This window comes from Netta rufina (assembly GCF_964035555.1).
Source record: "Netta rufina genome assembly, chromosome: 9".
Taxonomy (NCBI): Eukaryota; Metazoa; Chordata; class Aves; order Anseriformes; family Anatidae; genus Netta; species Netta rufina.
Genome location: NC_140132.1, coordinates 21,858,439 through 21,880,109, shown reverse-complemented (window position 1 = coordinate 21,880,109; position 21,671 = coordinate 21,858,439). Strand labels below are relative to the sequence as shown.

Genomic DNA, 21,671 nt, shown 5'->3' with positions numbered 1-21,671 from the left:
GCGCCGGCACTTCCAACAAAGGAGGCACGTGAGCAATCCCAGACAAAAGAATGAGCCCTCATCAAAACTTCTGACACGCCAATCTCTGAGTTGGCTCAGGTACAGGTGCTGCGAGTCTCTCTCTTTTTTCTCTTCTTTTCTTTTTTAAGCTCTTCACATTTTGTTTCCCTCCTCCAGGTTCCCAAATTCCTACAGGCAGAGCTGAGCTGAAGAATTCCCTGAAGGCTGCGGCTCCCGGTATCTTTCGGATCAAGAAGAAGCAGAGATGGCAATAACTGAGCTGCTGTCTGCCCTGCACGCACTCCCCAAAACTCCTGCAGTGTCTTTCCTGGTCCCTCCAGGATCTCAATGCACAAACGTGGACAGACCAAGCATGGGAGCAAACAAATCCCTGCAGATCAATGGCAACAGAGGGGGAACAAAGCGCCTCCATGTCACTGCAGAGCTGCCTGGAGAGATCAGTCACTGCTCTGAGCTCCCCTGAGCCAAGCCGGGCTGCCTCCTGCAGGAAAGGCTGACGGGGAGGTGGGTTTTGTGGTCGTGGAAGGGAGCTGTTGGGAGCAGGAGCTTGCAGCAGCATCTGCAGCCTGGGGAGAGCTCCTTACCCGTGCCTGGGGCATGCAGCAGCCTCGTGTGGTTCTCAGCTGTTCTGAAACGCTGGGCCTGGCCCTCCCGAAAAGGCTTACGCTGATGATAAATGATGGTCACCCTCACAGGCCTGTGTCTGTGCAGATGGGGACAGGGGAAGAGCCTTCAGTAAGTGCCTCTGAAACCTGCCTCGACAAAGCATCAGCAAAGCACAGCGCTGTGCGTTAATGTAAACGTGTCCCAGTTCTGCTGCACACCACGTCAGGAAGCAGGAATGAAAGACACCTGATGTGACAACACAAAAGCAGATCTTGGTCTCCCCTGAAACTCTTGGGCAGCCCGAAACCACTTCGAGGAAACGCGAAACCATTTCTCCCTCTGAAAGCTTAATGAGGAGGTCAAAAACGCAGCCTTGTCCTTCCAAACAGGGGAAGCTCCTCGTTTCCTGAACAATTCCATGCAAACCAAGCTGACCAGAGGTTACTCTCCTGTCCTGTGCTGAGAGATGAGCGCCTCGTAAAGTGCAAATCCTGACTTAGAAACCTACAGGACACCCTTCCTGCAGAAAGCCAGCCTGGCCCCGCGGCACCAGCCTGCTGGCTTGGAGAGCTGCTGTTGAACAAGGGAGTGAACAAAACAGTTCTCCAGGAGACAGGCTGGGCCCTCCTCATCGCCAGCAGCCCAGGGTGGCTCCCCGGGACAGGTGGCACCCCACGACACCCAGGTGGCACCCCGAGACACCCCGCTGGCACTATGGGGCCGGGGCTGTGAGCACCTCTTCCCCGCTCAGCACGTCGCGAGGCTGGGAGGAAGAAAACCAGAAGCGCCACAAAGCCTCGTGGAGCAGACGGTGGGAAGAGCAGTCGCTCCTCTCCCTCCTCCCCCAGACCCATTATTTATATAAAGTCCCTAAAAATACCACTTTGGGCTTCCTGCAGCGTAGCACTGACAGCTGCTTTTCTCCAGCTCTCGAAGCCCCGCGAGCCCCCGCTTCCTCCCATTCCTTGCTGCCTTCCTGCCCCGTCCCCCCTTTTTTGCTCCTAGTTTCCCCTCTCCTGTTTATTTTCATTCTTTCCATCTTCCTCCCCTTCTTGCGCTCAGCTTTTCCCGTTTCCTCCCCCCTGCAGCTCCCCGCTGGCTGTGGGGTCCCACGGAGGAGAGGGCACGGGGGGGCTCTGCAAGGCTGCCCCGGCCAGAGCACGAAACCCTCACGGAGCAAATTCCTCCTCTGCCCACCCCTGCTTCTCCTATTGTGGCACCCGGGCACAAAAGAAATGAAAATGAGAAGAGCAAAAAGCAGCTAAAAGCATGCACAGGAACACGGGGTGATGCAGCAAGGCGGCAGCACGCCTAACGTAGGGAATGGCAACCGGACAAACGGCAACTCCAAGGCTGCAAATCATCCTGTCCTGTCAAAGAATAGGTACGCTCCGAAAAAAGGGCAAAAAGGTGGGCTGAGAACATCTCCTGGGTATGAAATAACGTGTGTGGCACTCGGCACTGCTGTCACACACTGTCACACAACCCCCTCCTCTCACTGTATAGGCAAACGTAAAGATTCCCGTTTTTCAGGGAACTCGCTTGTTACTGCAGTGAGAGAATCTGGATTTAATTAGGGGAGTACTCGATCAACCGAGGGACATAAATACAAAGAAAACCAGGTTTATCAGTGCGGGTGCTTGCAGAAATGCTGGGGGAGAAAAATATAAGGCAGGTGAATAGCACGGTCCTGGTTTGCTCTTCCATAAAAAAGGCGGTGACCGAGTAACTGCAAGTCGAGAGCTTCTAGAAACAGCTCGTGGGACGGCTCAGGAGCTGGGTTTGTTGGGGAGAGCCTGGTTCCGAGGTAACTATGGTTAAAAATGATGAACCGGCCTTTGGCCAGCCTCAAGGGAAGAATTTTCTGCCCCCAGGTCGGGTTTACAGCACCGATGTCTCATTTTCACCCATGTATGAGGAAAGTTGGGATCACCACGTGTAAAAGTGCACATTTTGGGGGGGGTGGCTCAGGACATGGTCAGAGACCCAAATCCAGCAACCTCTGCTCTACTTCACCCTCCTAAGCCCACAGATACCACCAACCCAAGACCCTGCCATGGGATGTTAGAGGTGAGAGACAAGACAGGAGCAGCAGGCTCATGAAAACGCTGCTCCTTCCACGTTTGGGGTTCCCAGGTTCAGAGCTGGCTCAGAGCAGCAGGAGTATTCAATATTCACCCTTTAATGCCTGGATAAAGGTTTGGCCGAGAGTTTAATGGCGCAAAGTGACTAACAAGGAGCTGGGGAACTATTTGGAGATTAACTAACTGATTTAGCGCCGTGAAAGGGCAGGTTGTAATTTTAGGATTAGAAATCCATGTTTTGGCCGTCAAAAACTTGCAGAAGAAAAGGGCCAGGAACAGCAGCACAACGCAAGGAACCAGCAGGGCGAGTGAAGAACCAGAGCCCCGTGCCGAGAAACTTTAAAAAAAACACGTTTGGAAAAGAAAAAAATCATCCTGCCAGAAACACCACCTTGTGCTCTGCGAGAAAGGGCCCTGAACTTCCCTCTGCGGCAAACCCAAACCCCAGCCCTTAGAGGAGCAAGCACAGAGCTCCTCCGTAGGGCTATCTGTGGTACCCTTTGGTACACAGACACATTTACTACACGTATTTTTAGAGCTGAATCAGCACGGCACATCCTACCTTGTTTCCATCACTCCTCTTACAGATGCTGGCTCATCAGGCTAACCCCCCGAGGGGTCACGGGGTGAACTTTGCTAAAATTGGAGCTATTTAAGCAGAAAAATGGTCCTCTCGCTGCCCGCAGCATCCAGGGCATTCTCTGAAGCTACGTTAAGCACAATATTTATCTTACCAGGCTCTCAGTGCTCTGTGTCTTGAGATTTTTTAGCATCCAGTTAGAGAGGATTTTGCAGGCCCATAAAAAGAAAAAAAAATCCACAGTGAAGTGGAAACAATTTATGGGCATATTTTGCATTTAATTTGCTTCATTTTTCCTCCTTCCTTCCTCTTTCGATCCAGTTATTCCTCTTGCCCCCGCCCAGCCTCACCCCTTCCAGTTTAGGTTACTTCCAATTTGCAAAGTTCGATACAAACAAACTCAGCCTGAAAATACACAGCGAAGCCTTCGACGCTGCAGAGGTTAAAAATAGGCTTGAAACCCGCTAATGTCAGCATCAGCATAAAAGAAAGGACACCCTGACAGCTCTAATTATTACATTCTCTTGTTTTGCACTTCTGAAGAGCAGCAATTAAATCTCGGCTTGGGCTTACAAGGAAAAAGTGAGTGCTCTGCACCTGCAGAACCGAGTCTATTCCATCGGAGGCTTTCAGCTCCCCAAAGCACATTATCCAGGGCAGGCTGCAGAGCAAACCGCGGCCGGTGAAGAGCTCGCTGCTACCTCCCTGCTCTAGCAACCGAGTTATTTTGCAGCCAGTTCACGGGGAAGAACACTAAGAATGGAAACATCTCCTCCCGCGCTTTGCTCCACGTATTTATTTAAGCGAAAGCTCACCATTTCTGGACAAAACGCTCGCAGACCGCGTCCGTCTGCAATGCCTGAAGCTGCCATATGGCGATAAGAGCATTCTGCTCAGAACCGTTTTTATTGCAGCAGCCCCTGGGGACCTGAACTAGGTCACTTTCCCATCAAGGCTCACTACAACCCGTTAAATAAGTGGTGCAAGCGGGGCCCTTTCAGCACCTTTCAGAAAAGAGCGGTTTTGTTGATTAGAAAGGTAAAGAGAGGCAAGCAGCACGGTTTATGAAACCTATTTTCCGTGACTCATAAATATTAATTCTTTGATGTTCAATAATCTAATTGAGTTTAGTGTTTGCAGCTGTTCCCTCATCAGCAACGGTAACGAGGGTCTCATTTATTCTGATTACCTGGCTTTGGGAAAGCTGCTGGCAGTGCCCACCCCGAGACCTCTGCTCCTTGTCACACCTGGCTGGGCTCAGCCTGGAGATCTCTGTGCCCTGGGGCAGGGCAGGGTCTCACCCATCGACCTGGAGGGTGCAGCAGCCTCACCTCCTTGGGCAATTCGCCTTCGTGCTCAATTCCAGCCTTGTACCGAGTAAAGATAGGTTGGAAAAAAAAACAAGAACACCCCACAAATGCTCCTGTAGATCCACTTCCAGCAGCAACAAAAGGTAAAAAGGCAAATCCTGAAGCATTTCACTAAAAAGCCCTGGGCAGTGAGGTTGGGGAGCTCAGGCCGGGTGCACCCAGCCCACGGGAACAGGGGTCAGCGGGGTGGCACTTGTGTGCCCTGGGTTCAAGAAGCACGTGCTCCAAGCAGCTAAGGGAGAGCAAAGCCAGGCCTCTCCATGGAAAATAAACGTTTAATCTGCATGAAAGCATATTTTTTTTTTTTTTTCCTAATGTAAACCAGTCCTGACCAAGAGCGCTTGACCAGCCGCTGGGTGACTAAGTGGGAATTCAGTCTGTGCAGCAAGGGCAGGCACCATCTGGGGAGCCAGGAGAAGAAAGGCGCAGTGTTTCCATAAAGCCAGTGGAAAAAAAAGAGAGCTGGGAACATTCTTCTGGCAGAAAGCATTCACTCCTGGAAGGGAAACGCTGATAGCCAAGGAGAAAGCCGAGCTCGCAGAGCCAGCGCTCCCCTCCCAGGGCCACCTGCAAGTCGTCCTGGGCGGGAGCAGCGTGGGGCCACCAGCACCACTGTCCCCACGCTGCCCCAGCACCCACCAACACCTTCCCAGTGACCTCAGTGGTGACCCAAGGCCCTCAGATGTCCTTATGGGGGTAAATCCCTCAGTCCTGCCCTGAGGCAGGGGATGCTGCAGGAGGGGATCTGTTCCCCCCAACAGCCCCGCTGCCCTGGCACGGAGCCTGTCTGAGGCAGGCAGCACTCTGCTGGCAGCATTTTCTGCCCTGCTTCATGTATTTTCCTCATCTTTTTCAGGACTGAGGAAAGGACCGAGCGTGCCCTAGTACCCAGGAGGCCTTCCCAGTTCTACCAGTTGTTGCAGCAGGAGACTTTCCCTCTCTCCAAACCTGGCTTTTCTTCTGCCCACGCCTCATCACGGCTACAAGCACAGCTTCCAAGTACTTTGCTTACTATGTACTACAAATATTACATAGGAAAGCCACCTCTATTCCAGGCATTTTAAATTTACTCCTAATTTTACAACTTTAAAACTTTCAGTGCCACTTATCAGTCTGGGAAAGAACGAATTATCTCCCACCGAGCTCACTGTGCTGTACAAAAATGCTGCATCCCGACACAGCCCTCTGCTGCTGCCTCATAACGGAGCAAAGTGATGTGCTAATGCCCTTGTAGGGTACTTCATCACGGCAATACCGTCACCTGAGATAACTCCCGGGTGTGCTTCTGGTGCCTGTCTTTACTCCCAGCCAGGATTTTATCTGCGGGCTGCGGGGGCCGAGCACAGAGCGGCATAGCTGGAGGTGTGCGTCACGCACGGCCCCTCTCCTGGGAAAGCCTCGAATTCCTCACAGCAAGCCAGCTCTTTGCCATCGCTGCTCCGAGCTGCTGCTGGGCTGCAGGGGTGAGAGGACACTGTGAGAAGGAACACCAGGAGCTGCTTTGGGCATGACACCGTGTGCTCGGCCAGCTCATCCAGAGATCTGTGCGGTGCCCAGCGAAGTGCTGAGCACCCCAATGCAAACACAGCTGGCGGAATTTGGCCCCGAACAATGCGAAGCAGCTCTGACTTGCACATTTCTCTGGGTGTGAAGCATCTGCTTTATTTTTTAAGCCTGGTGTTTGCTCTGACAGAGCCCCTCTAATACTCCTGAAATACCTTTCATACCCAAGGGCTGTGGCACAGGAGCCTCGTGTGCCCGACGCACTTACCGGCTCCAGGTGGATCTCTTGTGCGGTGAGACAGGGCTGGAAGTTACAGGAGGCCTGAAGGATGTTCTTTTTTTGGCAGGGCTCAGGAGCCGGCTCAGCACATTCCCATATTCTGCTCCGTCTAAAAATAATAAACCCTGAAAGGAGCGGCCGAGATGCTCTGTGCTCAGCACGCCCGGCGGACTGCCGCGGCCCGGCTGCGAGGCAGAGGGGACAGGCACTGCCCACAGGACAGATGCCACCCTCATGCCCTGGAAACCCCACTTCGGGGTGATTTGGGCCTGTTTGGGGCCAAGTATTGCTGCCTTTGCCTGGTCTCAGTCCCAGGCATGGCAAGGAGGGGATGAAACCTGCAATCTCACTGCGAGCCACAGCCCGTAACCATTTTCCTCCGTTTTGGGGCCACGCTGGTTGCCAACACGCACGCTGTGGGTGCTGCCAGCTGTGGGTTTGGGCCCCATACAGTCCATATGTTAGGAGAGAGGCCTTCCTCCTCCTCCTGGCCTTCCCGTTTGGATGCCGTCCCTCAGAAAGCCACCCTTGGCATCTCCAGCTCAAACTCCAGCTCCCCGAGCTGCCCTGTCTGCCGGGGCACAGCCAGGGGCAGCGAAAGCTGTGCACAAACCGCTGCAGCGAGGAGAAAAATAAAAATAATAAAAACAATAAAAACAAGGGCTAACATAATTTTAATGCTCTGCTATAGCAGTGACTGTATCTGAATTCCAGGAGGCATTCTTCCATCTAGGAGCCTCATCGTCTGCCCACGACTTCTCAATCTGCTGCCGCAGTACAGGTACAGCCCGGCCCCGCTGCTACCACCAGTGGCGAGGAAGGGATGGCTCCGTCCTTCAGGGGGCTGTAAGAGCAGCTATCCCACTCCTGGTCCCTTCTGTCCGTCTGTTTTTTGCAAATCAAAGCCTGTGATCACCTTCCGCACGCTGCCGGCATCGGGGTCGGGGCTGCTGACACGCGTGTGCCAGCAGCTGCCCGGCTGGGAGCCCCGCTCTGAATTAGCTCCTTGCCGCGGCCTCAGGCAGCCCGTTAACCTCATTACCTCAAATTCCCCCTCTGTGACCGGGGATAGCAGCGCTCCCTGAGCTGCCTCAGAAGGGGAGGGGGCTTGTGAAGATTAGTTAAGATCCGCTGGTTAATTAGCGGGTGAAGCGTTGAGCAACAGAGCCATGGTGTATCAGGGCAGCCCTGGTATTCAGTTATCTGACTACGCCCTGCAGCAAGGAAACCCCAAAAGCTCAGTTTTCCACAAAGGCTTCTCAAGACTGCAGTTCAATTGCTTAAACGGCAAAAAAAAAGTCACAAGGCCTCACTACTGAAAGCCCTTTCAGAAAGATGCCCAGTTCCTTACCAAACCACTGCAGCCCAGTCAGCCTAAACGCATCAGCGTGGCACAAAACGAATCAGCTCAGGAAATGCCAGGAGCTCCTCTGTCCCCAGCCACGAAGGCAAGGCCAGATTCTGCTCCAGACAGAAGAAAAACACCGGATAATGGGACACGGAGCAGAGCAGTAGAAGAGCCATGAGGTAGAATAAAAATGAAGACAACCTGCCAGATCTGTTCGTCTCACCGACACAGAAGCAGGGATGTTGTTCTTACCCTGCCGCCGTGCAGGAATGCCCCACTCCCCTCCTTCCCACTGCCGCACGGAGCACACAGAGCGCTCCTCCAGGAGTAAATTATTTAGGATCTCATCTCAGCGAGTCACTTACACTTATTTGCGGGGATCAATGCGGCTCTCCTTGGGATTTAAGCTAACAGCGAGGAAATGGTGCCTCGGCGACTCCAGCTCCAGCAGACGGGCAGAGGAAGGGCTCAGCACACCTCCACAGCAGCACCGCGGGACGCAGCACGCTCCTGGCGTGGCTGCTTTCATTGAGGGAAAGGTGAATAACAGAAAGCACAGGGTCGAAGCACAGCATCTGCTTGCCCAACTGGGGTCTTTTTAAAACTCCAGACCCACAGATAAGAGCCTGGCAGAGCCCCCAGCGGCACTGATGGAGGCCTGCGTATCCCTGAAATGTTTATCAGGATGGTTTCAAGTCTCAGGCACGTGAACCCTGCATGGGAAAGCCCGTGCTAGGAGCTGGCAGCCCCGGCAGGCAGCACGCACAACCTGATACCCTGACCCCGACTCGGTCCGCCTTGTAAGTGAATCAAAGGGGTGCTGTAATTAGTAAGACTACAGCGCGATCAGATCAACCCCAGCCTCCTGCGAGACACAACTTTCACCTCTCCAGGCTGCAGGCACCTCTCGCCAGCGCAACCCAACTCACCCGGGGCTATAAAGCACTGAGACAGGGGGAAAAAAATGTGAGAGCTGTCAGGAAATTCAGACCTCCAGCCATCAAAACGAGGCTGTAATTCTTTTCAAGAAACGCTTTCTCAAGAACCGGTCTGAGAATTAAAAATAGCTGCCAAGTTCACCTAGCTCCATCCCCTTATCCTTTTATCTTCCTCAGCGCTAAATCCAGGCGTGGAGTCCGGCTCAGCCAGCAGGCGCTGGAGCTGCCCCCAATCCTCCCAGGCCAGGCAGGGCTCCTGCAGGGGCACGGCTGGGCCCGGGAGGGACATCTGCAGGAGTGGCTTACTTGAAAGAGGGAGTTCTCTGCAATCCTTTCCGCTTTTACATCTGTCTCAAAGGTGTATATGTTAAGGAGGTAAAGATTAGATGCATTTTGAGTCCAGAAATATATATAATTTTTTAAAGAATCCACTGTTACAGCCGAAGAACCCTGTGTACGTGTGCTTTGTGCTTTGTTCTCCACCATCGCTGGAGCCTGGTGGCCAACAAACCCATGCTGAAGAAGTGTATTTTTAAAACCTGCACTTGGCGAGGTTTTGGCAACATTTCCTTTTTCATCCAGACCTTATCGCAGTTATTTTTCTGTTTCTGCTCAAGACCAGCTTATCACAACAGTTTCTATCAGGAACTAACCCCCCAGACAATTTTTGGAAGTGAAGCGATGCCGTGGCAGAACTGCCGTGTCCTGGGAGAGAGAATCCTCACAAAGCTCCACGAAGCTCACAGTTCGAGCGTCAGCTGCACGAATGGGGGTGATAAAAAATAAAAAGGACCCCTCCAAGGCCGTATGTTCAGAAGGTAGCCACCCAGCACCAGAAGCCCTTCGACAACACGTGCAGCAGGTCAGCTCTCAGCCACTACTACAGACAGCTACACTGGGCTGATTTCCCCGGCACCTGGCTGCTTCCACGCACACCCATCATTACCCACCGTAGCCCTACTGAAGATGTACATTTAAGACAATTCCTTTTTCATCTCCTCTCCTGTTACACGTAACGATCCCCAAGTGTTTTAGGACAGTTGGTGCCCGTTAGAGTTGAAGGCGAAGGGCAGCCGATCGTGACCTGGCGTTGCTCCAGGCTCCCATCGCCTCCCCTTCCCGTGACCCAGTTCCAGGCGGTGCAACTGGATTACAGCCCCCACTGATCCCCTTGGGGTTTCTTGCTCAGCTTTTGCTGGCGAAGCAACGGAAGGGGTCATCCGTCTTTGGTGTGAGTGCTGAGGCAGCTTTGTACCTGCTGAAGAGTGAAGCTTATCTCCTTGGAGCTCACCGCTAGTAGCCAGCAGCCAGACAGCAAAAATACCCTGGAACTGTTAAAAAAAAAAAAAAAAGGAAGTGTGACAAACAAGATGCGTTCCTCGATACACGGAGCACCATCCCAATCTGTGCTCCCAAGGCTCAGAGCAAGGGCTGCCAGTACAGGCTGCTGACAACATTTTATATTATCTCTCCGCTGCAGTCCACGCGAGCATCCATCACCGAGATGCTGATGATGTGCTGAAGGACAGACGGTTACTGTCCGCAGCAGATACCCACCACAGCTGAAGCTTCTGTAATTACTGTTTCTTAAGAGAAAATGAAAGATTTATTACGCGCATAATACTCAATGAAGGTCTTTTCTTGAGCAGAAGAGTGGTTTGCTTACAGGCCTCCGTCTGTAGGTCACATTGTATTACCCACGATAAAGCAGTTTCATTTTTTCCAGCTGTGATTTTGGTAGCGTGGGGCTGCTCCAGCTGTAATTAAAAGCACAGAGGCTACTGGTACGCTGCTGTGCCTTCCCCAGGCACCCTGGCACAGAGGTACCAGCGAGGACTCTCACTTCCTACCCAGACAGTTGCAGGCTGTATTTCTTCAAATTATGAAGCCGTAGGTAGGGACGATTTATATTCTGTTGTTGGCTAAAGGTCCGCAGCTGAGATCAAAGCAGTTAGCTGTAGCTGCAAAGAGGAGGTTGCAAAACACATCCTAATTTATCAGTGGGGATTCTGTTCCCTCATAAAGTATGTACCATCCACAGCAGGCAGATGAGGCAGGAAGGCAGGACAAGAAAAAATCATCAATCATTAGAGAAGCTACCCTTACTCACAGATTTGCTGTTTTAGCTACGTTAGAAATCCTAAACACAAGATAAAATCTCCAGTCTGTGTCATTATGCGCCTTCTTGTTTTAAGTTTTCAATGAAGAACAGCACATGCACACACCACATCACAGGATCCCCCAACTTTTCTTCCTTCTCTCCATCCTTTTCTTCCAACACAGCTCCAGACCAGCAGAAACGCCAGGAGGACAGCCAGCCCCAGCCAGCAGCAGACCGTGGCAGAGGAGGACCACAAGATCCTAAAACCACAGACCAAAGGCAGGCAAACTCTGCCGGGAAACAAAGCCCATCAGGTGAGAGCGAGCACCCGCAGGGCCTGATGGAAGCGCAGCAGACCTGCTGCTGCTCACAGGCTTCACACCAAGCGCCAGGACACACGGTGCCATCTTCCTGCTCGTGGTGAGAGCTCCTGCAGCTCCCGTTTTACAAACTGAGCCCCCAGCCGCAGGACGGGGGACGTTTAGCCCCCAGTTTCCTTTTCCTTCTTTACCAGCAGGACATCCTCCCTCCACGCAACAAGTTGTGTTGAAAGAAGTTGCTGCAAGCTATAACCGAACGGTCCAACAAACTGACGGAGCTGTGCCCCCTTGTTTACGCTCCTGAATCCTAATTACTGGATTTAATTCCCGGTTCAGAGGCCCAGGAGGCACCCAGCCACCGCACCAGCAGTGGAGGCGGAGACCTACGTCAGGGTTATAACACCCACTGTGTCATTAAAGCCCTCCGCTGTCATCCCGACAGCGTGCAAATGAATCCTAACCTTACAAAAAGGGATAGGAACGAGCAGCACAGCCAGCCCCGAGCGCTGCTGGTGATGGGCATCAAGCACAGAGTCTTTGTCCTCGCTGCCCCCATTCATCAGCAGCCTCTGCTGCTCCAACCCATCCCTCCTGCTCGCTGAGCTTCGCTGCGTGACGTCCTGGATGCTGGCCAAGCCTCTTGAAGAATGAGTTACTGTGCTGGGGCTCTCACTCCCCCTCCCAGCACGACCTGAAGCCACGCTCCGATTCACGTGCCTGCTGCTGCAGAGCCTCGCCAGACCTCCTGCCTCGGACCGGGCACATCTGCCCCCAGCCCCAGCTGAGGAGCAACAGCCCCACTGTGATACGCACCGGGACACCACAAATCTCTGGGATTTGTTTGCCATCACAGCAGCCCCCTTGTTCAGCCTGGTTTTCCTTTCAGGAATGCGGGTGCTCATTCTGGTGGTGGCTCAGGCCCCCAAACCTAAGCTCTAAGGGAAAAAAAATTAAAAAAATAATTAAAAAAAAGTGTTTGCCTGCACTTACCAAGGGGAGGGGAGACGAAACCACAGCACGGAGGTTATCTGAAGCCTCCGAGGCACAAACCTCCACAGCAGGACTGCGCCCAGCCAGGTGTGCCACATCAACAGCCCCGGGACAGCGAGGGCATTCAGCGCGGATCGGCCGAGAACCCCCACATCACTGCCCCCGGCTGTTCCAGTAACACGAACGCAGTGTTGCTCCCACCTTCCCAAATACTTGGCTATTCAGCGCCCGAAGCCACCAGCTTCCCCCTGCCCCATCCTCTGGGGTTTCTGGGAAGCAACACGCTGCTGCGGGAGTCCCACGCTGCCAAAACTAACAAGAGGGGGCCAAACTACTGCTGGCTCGATAAATGCAAGCCAGGTACAAACAGCAAACTCCAGCCTGACTCCCAGGACTGCAACAGGCTGCTGCATTCCTGCTACACCTCCACAAATGCCTCGGCACAGCTGGGTCCCTGCTCCTCCTCTGCACGCAGGAGCCCACACCTATAAAACAAGCATCCAAATGGTTTTTATTTGTGCTTCTTCCTGGGTAATCGAAGTGAATCACATAAATGAGGGGCACTGCAGGGCAATCCACCTGCTTGCACAGTCACCACGACACCACTTGGATCCTTCATGGAAGTTGTAAGAAGAATTTAGGCGTTGCATCAATGTTTTGGATTGGCCTGAATTCCCATTTGTGAACATAATATGGGAACTTGGTCATTGCTTAAGCAGTTCTCTAATGAAGAAGAATAAAATAATAAACAGGGCAAAGAGAAAGTGCATCCATCACATCTTTGACAACCTCAATCACGTAGGCTCAAAGGGTGAGAATAAAGAACAGCATTTGCCCTTTTTACCCAAGCCTAGCATTAAAAAGGCAGGATATATTCCTGACTACAAGACTCTGTGAATGAAAAACTGGCAGAGTCAATAAAATGTGAAGTAAACCTAATTCATTTTTACTATATGACCTACTTTCAGCAGGTTTTGATTCACATGAGCGGCTAGAGCTTCAAGGTGGTGATTCTGCAAGGTCTGTTCATTAAAGTCACTCTGTTCTTTATGGCCTTCAGCTCCAAGGGATAACAAAACACATTTCTGCTATAGGCATTCTCCAAAAGGGACCCATCGGCACAAATCTCGCAGCAACCTGGGAAGAAAAGGCCATGAATGCAAATGCCAGCCCAGAGCCAAAGGAAGATCCGAATGAAGGAAGTTAATTGCTTTAGGTAACGCAGCCCTGCTGTTTTCCAAGGCCTGCTCCATCCCCCCAGAGCTGGGCAGGGATGGGGGTGATGGTCCTCATCACAACTCAGCAGTCACCCAGCCACCACGCACCCCAGCTGGGTGCAAGGAGGAGAAGCAGGACCCCAGCATGGGGGCAGCTGTGCTGGCAGAAATAACCCCTCTGCCTTCCCACGCCGTGCTCCCTCCTAGCCGACCGCTCTTGGGTAATTTATACAGCTCTGACGGCTTGAAAATGACTTTCCTCCCCCCTCTGGTCTCCAGAGAAAAAAAGGAATTTGAAATAATCTGCTGGCTTTCTGTTCTCCATCACACTCAACTAGTGCTGGAGCAGCAATGGGGAGTGATTCTTACACAAAACACTGCGGGATTTTCTGCTTCCCCTCCAGCACCATCTCCCCGTCCCCGCAGAAGCATCGATGGCAGCGTCTGCTCCACCACCACCATGGCCAGAACCCACCCAGACCCCACCAGCTGCCCAAAAGAGGAGGATGCCTTCTTCTCCATGTGTTCATCCCTGACTTATGCACCTATGCAGTCTTGTTAGAGAAAAACCTGTCATTTTGTCTCCTGGCCACGTGGCAGCCAAACAAACCTCCAGTAAAATAAAGAGGAGCACAGCTTGAATCAGGCTCATAGGCACAAAAACTCCCACGGCGCTTACCCTTAGACACCCAAGCAGCCCCACCTGATTTCAGAAGGACTGTCCATACACTGGGGGGCACGTAAATCACTAACACAGACGACACAGAGCTACTAATCATTAAATAACTGCAATGCATGTGGCAGAGGTGGTCTCATTCCTGAGGGAATCCCAGGCTGGGTGCCTCACCACAGCCCCAAAGTCCTAAAAGTGCAGGGAACTCAAGTTAACAGTGGCTGCAAGCAGATAGCTTGTTCTGTTCAAAATAAATACACGTTTTGATAATCTTAACAGGCCAACCCTAACACCAGGGTAGTGCTCAAGGCAGTGCCCGTACCAGGCTTCTCTCCCAAACCACTGCAGTGACCTGGCTGAAGACACAGCCCTTGCACCCATGCTGCTCCCTGGCTGCTCTGCAACAGGGCAGAGGTTGCTCGCAGGGCTCTCAGGAAGGAAGAAGTCTGCCAAAATATCAGCAGTTAGGAAATAAGCAGCTCCTTTTTGTGCTTTCAAGTCGCGGCCTAGCAGACTAGGGCCCGGTCACCTCAGCAGGCCTTGCCCATCAGCAGGCCCACAAAGGGCGCTCCCACATTGCTCGGGGAGCACAAGTCCTTGGCCTCAGGCCACTGGGCAGAGGCAGGGAAAGGCATTTTGCTGAGAAAGGGGAGATTGGAAGAGCTCTCGTTATCTGTCCTCAGGAGCCGGCTGGGAAACAAGCAGCTCCCGCTACAGAGAAAACATTACAAACAAAGAAAGCAGAGCCCCGGAATGGAGAACGAAGCACAAGACCAGTGCACATCTCCAAGATTGTTATTGCAAGTATACACGCATCCTGGGACAAGATTAAAACCAAAGCAAACAAAAAATAAATATAAAATAAAATGTCATGTTCTTTCTGCAAGGATATCAGGAAACCATCATATTGAATGGGGGTTATAAGAGCTTTCTTCCCCCATCATCAAAGCAAAGGATCTTGGAGAAAATGTCCTTCCTGCAAACAGGAGAAAAATCATTTCCATGGAAACTTTCAAACCAGGTTGAGCCTGGAGACTGAAGCAGTAAACCCTGGAAAGCTCGGCTGAATAAAACAGCGTGCAGTGCTCAGCTGGAGCTGAAACTTGACCTTCAAGCCTGGCCCGGCTAACACCAGCCCTGTCAGATAGGAGATAAAATGAAAGCAAGAAGTCCTGCCTCGTGCCTTGGTGTTGTGATGGACACAAACACCCCTGGGTGCCAGCAGCCAGCACGATTAAGACTTCATAGTATGCAGCTACACGGATGTGTACCACCCGTATTTTGAATGTAGCTGGGGATTATTCACAAGGAAGTTGCTTGTCACCTCACAGCAATCGTGAAGAGGCCGTGGAACAGGCTGCAGAATACTTCCCCAGCTTCCCTCAAAAATACTTAAATCTATCCGATTTCTCTATTTTAAGGCCTTCTTTGGGACTTTTTCCAAAAGGCACAAAAATAATCAGTTACAACAAAAGCACTTCTCAAAAGAGGGAAGCGTAAATGCAGCAAGCACAGCGTCAGTGCTTCTACAAACTGGCAACAAGGACGGGCGGCACGAGCAGCAGGAGGATCTGTCCCGGAGCCGGGCACCCTCCTCAGCACCACTGCTGTCACCCCCACACCCCACAGAGGAGAACATCTCTGCAGGGGCTCAGACCTGACCAAATACCAGCAGCGATGCTGCAGCACTGCGTGCACGTCAGGAGAGGAGCAGCATGAGTCACGGCACTGCGCCAGCGCTGCCCCTGCCCTCCTGCCTCCCATTTATCAAGCCCTCCCTTTTCTTTAGAAAAAAAATATATAAATAAATGTTTCTCTTTCCCCTCCCTTTTTCAGCTTGCGGTTTCTCTGCTAGCTGAAGTTTCTTCTGCTCAAGGGGATGGGGAGCGAAAGCTGGCGGGGATGCTGCCCCACGGCCACCGGGGCTGCAGCCCCAGGATGTCACAAGGCCTCGTTATTTTCCACTCACTTGGTCGTAGGAACTCCTTTAAGGAGGCTTGATAGTTCTTGTAGAGCTGCAGGAAAGCAGCAGGTTTTAGTGTTTGATTCATGACACTGACCCAGGCTCTAAAAGCCTCTAATTTTTCCATTATCTCCCAGCCAAAGCCTGCCTGATGTCTCAAACCTCGCTAGTGGGTTCCTTTGTGCACTAACCTCTGGCATGGGTTTAAGACATTCTTTTTCTTGTCATTTCACCTTAATTATTATAGATTTTTTTATTAAATCAAGCTCACAGAGCCAGCAAGACTAAATGCCCCTGCTGTGGCTCTCCAGCTGGTAGCTGTGGGAACACAAACACATCCCATGGAGGACGCGAGCAGGTTCAAGGCGTTCCTCCCAAGGCACCACAGCTCCCCCAGATCCCTGTGGCACAAGATCGATCTTCAGGACCAGGTTTGAAGCAGCAGCTTGCTCTGATCACTTCTTAAAAGTATCCCCCTGATTCTGTTAAATGTGATTTCATTCCTCAGCTGAGCCCAAACCGAGGGGTTTTGAAGCAAAATAACATTTGTTAGCGTCCCCCTATTCTGCATTCAAGTAGGCTTCTCCAGCCTCTGCTGCTTAAGGCAAACCGATGTCTGTAACACCTCAAACCTTGCAGTGACCACAGACAGATCTTGCCACCAAAAGGGCCTCTCTCCTTGGCACTACCCCATATTTGCAGCACCAAAATTTCTTTAGAGGGTGAAGCACTGGAAAGCTCGCTCCCCCCAGACAGGGGGACGAAGGCCGTGCCTCCTCAATCCTGAATGCTGAACTGAAGACGTGCTGAGGCTTCTTTTTTCAGTAGCTGTTTCTCCTTAATATGGACCCTGAAGCCAGCTTCTCCTTCACTGGGGACTCAAGGTCAACTAGATCTTGGGGGAGATGGAAGGAGTCTGTTAAAGGACGGTTTGTGCCTGGGACATGGATCCCAGGTGAATGCAGTCATCTGGATACCTCAGTAAATTAGCAGGTGCTTACCTGAACATACCCTGCAATCCTCACATCCCTTAGCCTGTTTGTTAAATACATCGTTTTCTACTTCAGCAGTGCCTCTGCTGTCTCCTCCTGGGGAATCTGCTTTCTTTCATGGTCTCTGCTGCGCTTCCATTCCTTTTGCTAGGATCGGCAGTACATCTTGTGGTGGCCCCTAATGGTGGGCATCAATAAAACATGACCGGCCTTCCAAGTCCTTTGTTTTCCAGTCAAACATCTATTTGCTTTCTCCCTTTCCGCACTGCTCTCCTCTAAGCCCCGGCCCAGCTGGGGAACCTCTCCATTACTGCAGCTCGGCTGACATCAGTTAGATGGATGCTGTGGGAGCCGTCACCCCGGAGAGCCGCCTCCCTCCTCCATCATCCCGAGGTGCTCATCTATTACAAACATTTTCCTTCACAGCCCGGTGGCTGCTCTAACAAAACATCAGCGTCCCTACCCAATGCACTGGATTTGCTACCCGTTTTTAGGCACCTCAGCTTCGTGCAGTTTTATGAGAAGCCTTCGTACCCATTAAGGCCTGTAAGAACGAGTGCCAATGGCCTTTTGTAGGTTAATCCACAAGAGATCAAGAGAGTGCACGACACTCTGTCTATTCAAATTACTCATTTTACAGTATAATAGTATGAATATTAATATTGTCCATTGAAAAAGTGTGTTAATTAGGACGCTGGCAGATTCCTGGACCACTGCCACCCAAAGTATGCACTTGGGGTACGTGACTATTCAAGCAGAGGTCCCAAATCGCTGTCGAACTCCTCCAGCCTGCTAACAACAGCAAAGCACGCGATTCTGCCGCGAGAGCCAAACGGCCAAAATAATTAATGAGGGAAGGACCTACAGAGGGTTAACGTTACTTATTTTTCCTCTACTAATGTCAGTTATTTCCCTTCCTAGAAAAACAGTATTTAACCAGACCGAAAATAATTTGCATAGCGCACATGTGCTAGCTGCTGGGAGGTTTTTAAGCAAACAGCACAAATGTCTCATTAATAACTAAGTGCCAGGAAATCCAGAAAGAATTTTGCACCAGAATCCTGAAAACCATAGTAGCTTATTCTTCTGCTGCTTGCTTTAGGCTATAAACAGCCACTGTGCTCCTTTGATAAAACTGGTTTGCGTGGGGCAGCAGCTGGAGAAGGCGAGGTTTGCTCCGTACCAGAAGGATGAACACCTGGGAGGTCGCTGTACTCCATATCCCGTATTTTTATGCAGGTAAAGCTTCCACAAGCTCAGCATCAGGCCTGGTGACTGGTACATTAATAGCACACAGATAATCTTTAAAAGATGCGATATTCCCCCCTTCCAGCTTCTGTGTCTATTTTTATCCAGCAGCTAGGGTGCACAATCTTAAGTGCAGTCTGCTGAGCTCAAGGTTAATCATCATTTTCTGCTAGCAAAATGAAAGGTCAGCTCTGTACCAGGCACCAGTGAGGTCTCCAGCCGCCCGGGGGTTTACAGACCCGAGGACTCCAGCACCAGCTCGTGTCTTGCCGCACAGGAGGAGAGCCTATGCACGAGCAACCCCAGCACACCGCCCGCAGCTCCCAGAACACTTGAGATCTGCAAACATATTTGTCTTCCATGGAAGAAACCCTAGGCTCCTTGGATGTTTTTGCAAGACAGATTTGCATCGAGGAGCCCAATTTGAATGGAAAGCCGCAGGTTTTGCTTGGTTGCGGTGATTTCCCTAGGCAGAGGAGAAGCGCCAGGTCCAGAGCACCTGATGTGCACGTGGACCTCCCCTGCTCTGCTTCAGGGGAGGTATTTTCATTTGGGGTCACTCTCAGTTGGGAATATGAAGACAGCTTTCCACATCTGAAGCTACTTCAGTGGCTATAAGGGGTCAAGTGCTTCTCCTCCTCGGAGGGGTTGCCAAAATGTATTTTCACAAACTGGCATTTCTCAGCACGGTGGGACTGACAGCACTTCCAGTATCTCCCTCTTCACAATATTAAGAAATGCAGCTTTTGGCTCCTATCCACCAGCTAAGAGATCCAGTTTCTCTTAGGAACTCACTGCAGGATCTCCAGCAAAGCTCTCTGCCCCCATTACTGCGGCAGACACTTGCAAACATCTGCCAAGACATGAGGACTTCATTCTCAGAAGCTCTCAGCGCCCTGACCCGCGGGGTATGGCAGCAGAAGGAAGAGGCCTGGCAGCACAGCTGAAGGTCAGCTCCCTTTCTGCCTCTACTTAAACTGGGGCATCTAAAATTAGAGCAGGCTGCGAGCGTGGATGACCAGGGCCTGCAATTCGGGGTGGCAGGAGACACCGTGAGCACACGTGCATGGGGCGAGAGGTGCAAAACCAAAGGATTTAGAGCTGCTGAAGATCATCAGCTGGAGGCGGCTACAGAAACCTGGAATAATTCCCCAGGTTACCGAGCTCTTTGGTGCTTAAATCTCCTCCTTGCAAGAGTTATCGCCTGTCACCCACCAAAAGCTAATCCTCTTTTTTTCTGACTTTGCCTCTATCTTCTCTCCGCCCAGCCCCCAGCTCCGTATGAGCGCAGAGCACCTTTAATCTTCATTTCAGATGCACTTTCCACGATGTTGCAGATGCGTTATCTGCAGCTGACAGTATTCACCACCTATTTCTCCTTAAAGGACACTGCTTGACCTTGTAACAGCTTCCATGCCTCTAGTTTTAGACGCTGAGCATTTCTATTTGAATGGATCACAAGTAATCACTCTTCTGTATCCATTATTAGCAGAGAACCAGCTACCCAGAGAGCTACTGCTTTGTTGTGTGTTTTTTTTTTTTTTTTTTTTTCCTCCAAATGCAGCATTTTTCCCAGGCAGAGACATATTATGGCAATTCAGACACTGACAACTGTGTAAATCACGCCCAGGCAAAAGTTATTGATGACCTCATTCCGGCAAGGTATTATATGATCAGGCTGCCCCACGGTATTTTGATCATCTGAGAGCCCTGAAATTGAAAGTCGCGAGCTCCATTTTGCTCGGGAATCTAACAAAAGGTTTTATCTGCGACAAAAGGCACTCGGAGCATTTCTCTTAAATTATCTTATTGCACACCAGCAGTAACAAATACTTGTTTGCCTTTATTAATACGCTCCCCCTGCCCATAACCGTTCCCATTTTTCTAATTTTGAATTTAAATGCTTCCGAGTTATTGATCCCTTCTGCTAGAAATCTTTTATTCTGCTTTTATTGGTTCTTGTGCACAGCCTAATTTCAGAGAGATGAGCAGTGCATCCAACATCACCACCCTCCTGGCAGACCTGTCTCCCGGGAGCTGCCGTGATTAATATTTCCCATGCAACACAAATCACATTCTTCAGGCCCAGCTTCTCCACACTGCCGGCGCTCCCTAAATTGGCATTCTCACATCTTTTATTAAATGATATAATTAGCTGATTCCTTCTCGAGTGCCTTCCAAAATAGGTTGTGAATGGTCACCAATAAGGGAACAAAAACCAACACTCAAGGCATTGAGGCGCTCAAAGAGGAACCAATTTTCCTTGGCCGTGCCAAGTTTCAGCTAATCTAGGCAGATGCAATGAATAAATAAAAATAAAACCACGGGTTAGCCATGAAGCAGAAGGGCTGCAGCCTGGATGCACGGCGCTACTCTGCGTGCTGGGCGTGCTAACCCAGGCAAACCCCCGTGTGGGGGGCACTCTGCAGCAAACCTAAACTGAAATAATTCGTAGAGCCCAAGCCAGCCTGCTTGATGAGAAACACGCCACTTGAAGAAAGCCTCTCCTGGACCCCTGGTGTCCCTCCCCAAGCAAAAACCTGTAACGTGAAACCCCCGTGCCCTGCACAATCTGGCATGCGAGCGTAGCAGCACGCATGGAAATCCACTTAATGCACGGCAGCCGGCGTGCAGAAACGCCCTGGGTGCCAGCACTGCAAGGACAGAGCAGACCTCGGGCCCAAATGCTGCTGCTGCTGCTTAACCCTACAGACGAGGTTTCCCCTACACCACCACCAAGCCTGCTCCTTCCCACTACAGCCTGCCTGAGCAGCTTGGAGTACTCTGAACACACTGCACATGCACCAGGGTCTCCATCCCTACAGATTGCTCCATGTCTATTAGAAAACAAACAAAAAACCACCACCAGAGCACATTCAGCTGGCTTTCGAGGGGCCGGCTTGCTGCTTGGCTGTTACAGGACTCGAAGCAGATGCATCTTCTGTGCAAGTGGTAGGGCTCGCCCGCGGGATGCTGCCCTTCAGTGCCACGGAGCAGGTTTTCTGCAGTTTAGGCAGTTCCATGACCATGGCAAGGAATATTTGTGAAAAGTCCCAAAGTGCAGTTTTGTGCTCCATTTCAGAAGCCCGTTCCTCTAACAGAAGATTTCCATTTCCCCCTGCAAAGCACCCCTTGGGCTCACCATTCGGACACACCATTCACGGTTCAGCTGGAGCAGCAATTCTGCTGACGCGGCTGTCTCCCTGTTAGCTGTGCACAGAAGAAAGGCTTTGGCCTCCATCCTGGCCCTGCCGAATTGAAGAAAGAGAAGATCTGCAAAGCACAGGACATGAAGGCACTCCCAGCCGGCACCCGCAGCTCTGCCATAAGAACAATGTCTCTAACGAACAAGTCCAGCTGCATTTGCAATTTCTCTTAAACGCTGATTGCTGATGACACGTGGATTCCTCCTGCCATAAGCCACGAAGACGTGGTTC

The 21,671-nt window shown here is 51.4% G+C and overlaps 1 protein-coding gene across 4 annotated transcripts in view; it reads right to left on the bottom strand.

Annotated features, from left to right (window-relative positions):
* TNIK (TRAF2 and NCK interacting kinase) overlaps positions 1 to 21,671 on the bottom strand; it is a 139,508-nt gene that overhangs the window by 88,790 nt on the left and 29,047 nt on the right. Inside the window, exon 3 of one of the 4 annotated variants that reach the window (XM_084292415.1) lies at positions 9,986 to 10,061. The exons of the other annotated variants lie outside the window; for them this stretch is intronic. Within the exon in view, the coding sequence (XP_084148541.1) occupies positions 9,986 to 10,061 (76 nt within the window). The remainder of the gene's footprint in view (positions 1 to 9,985; positions 10,062 to 21,671) is intronic. 4 annotated transcript variants of the gene reach the window in all.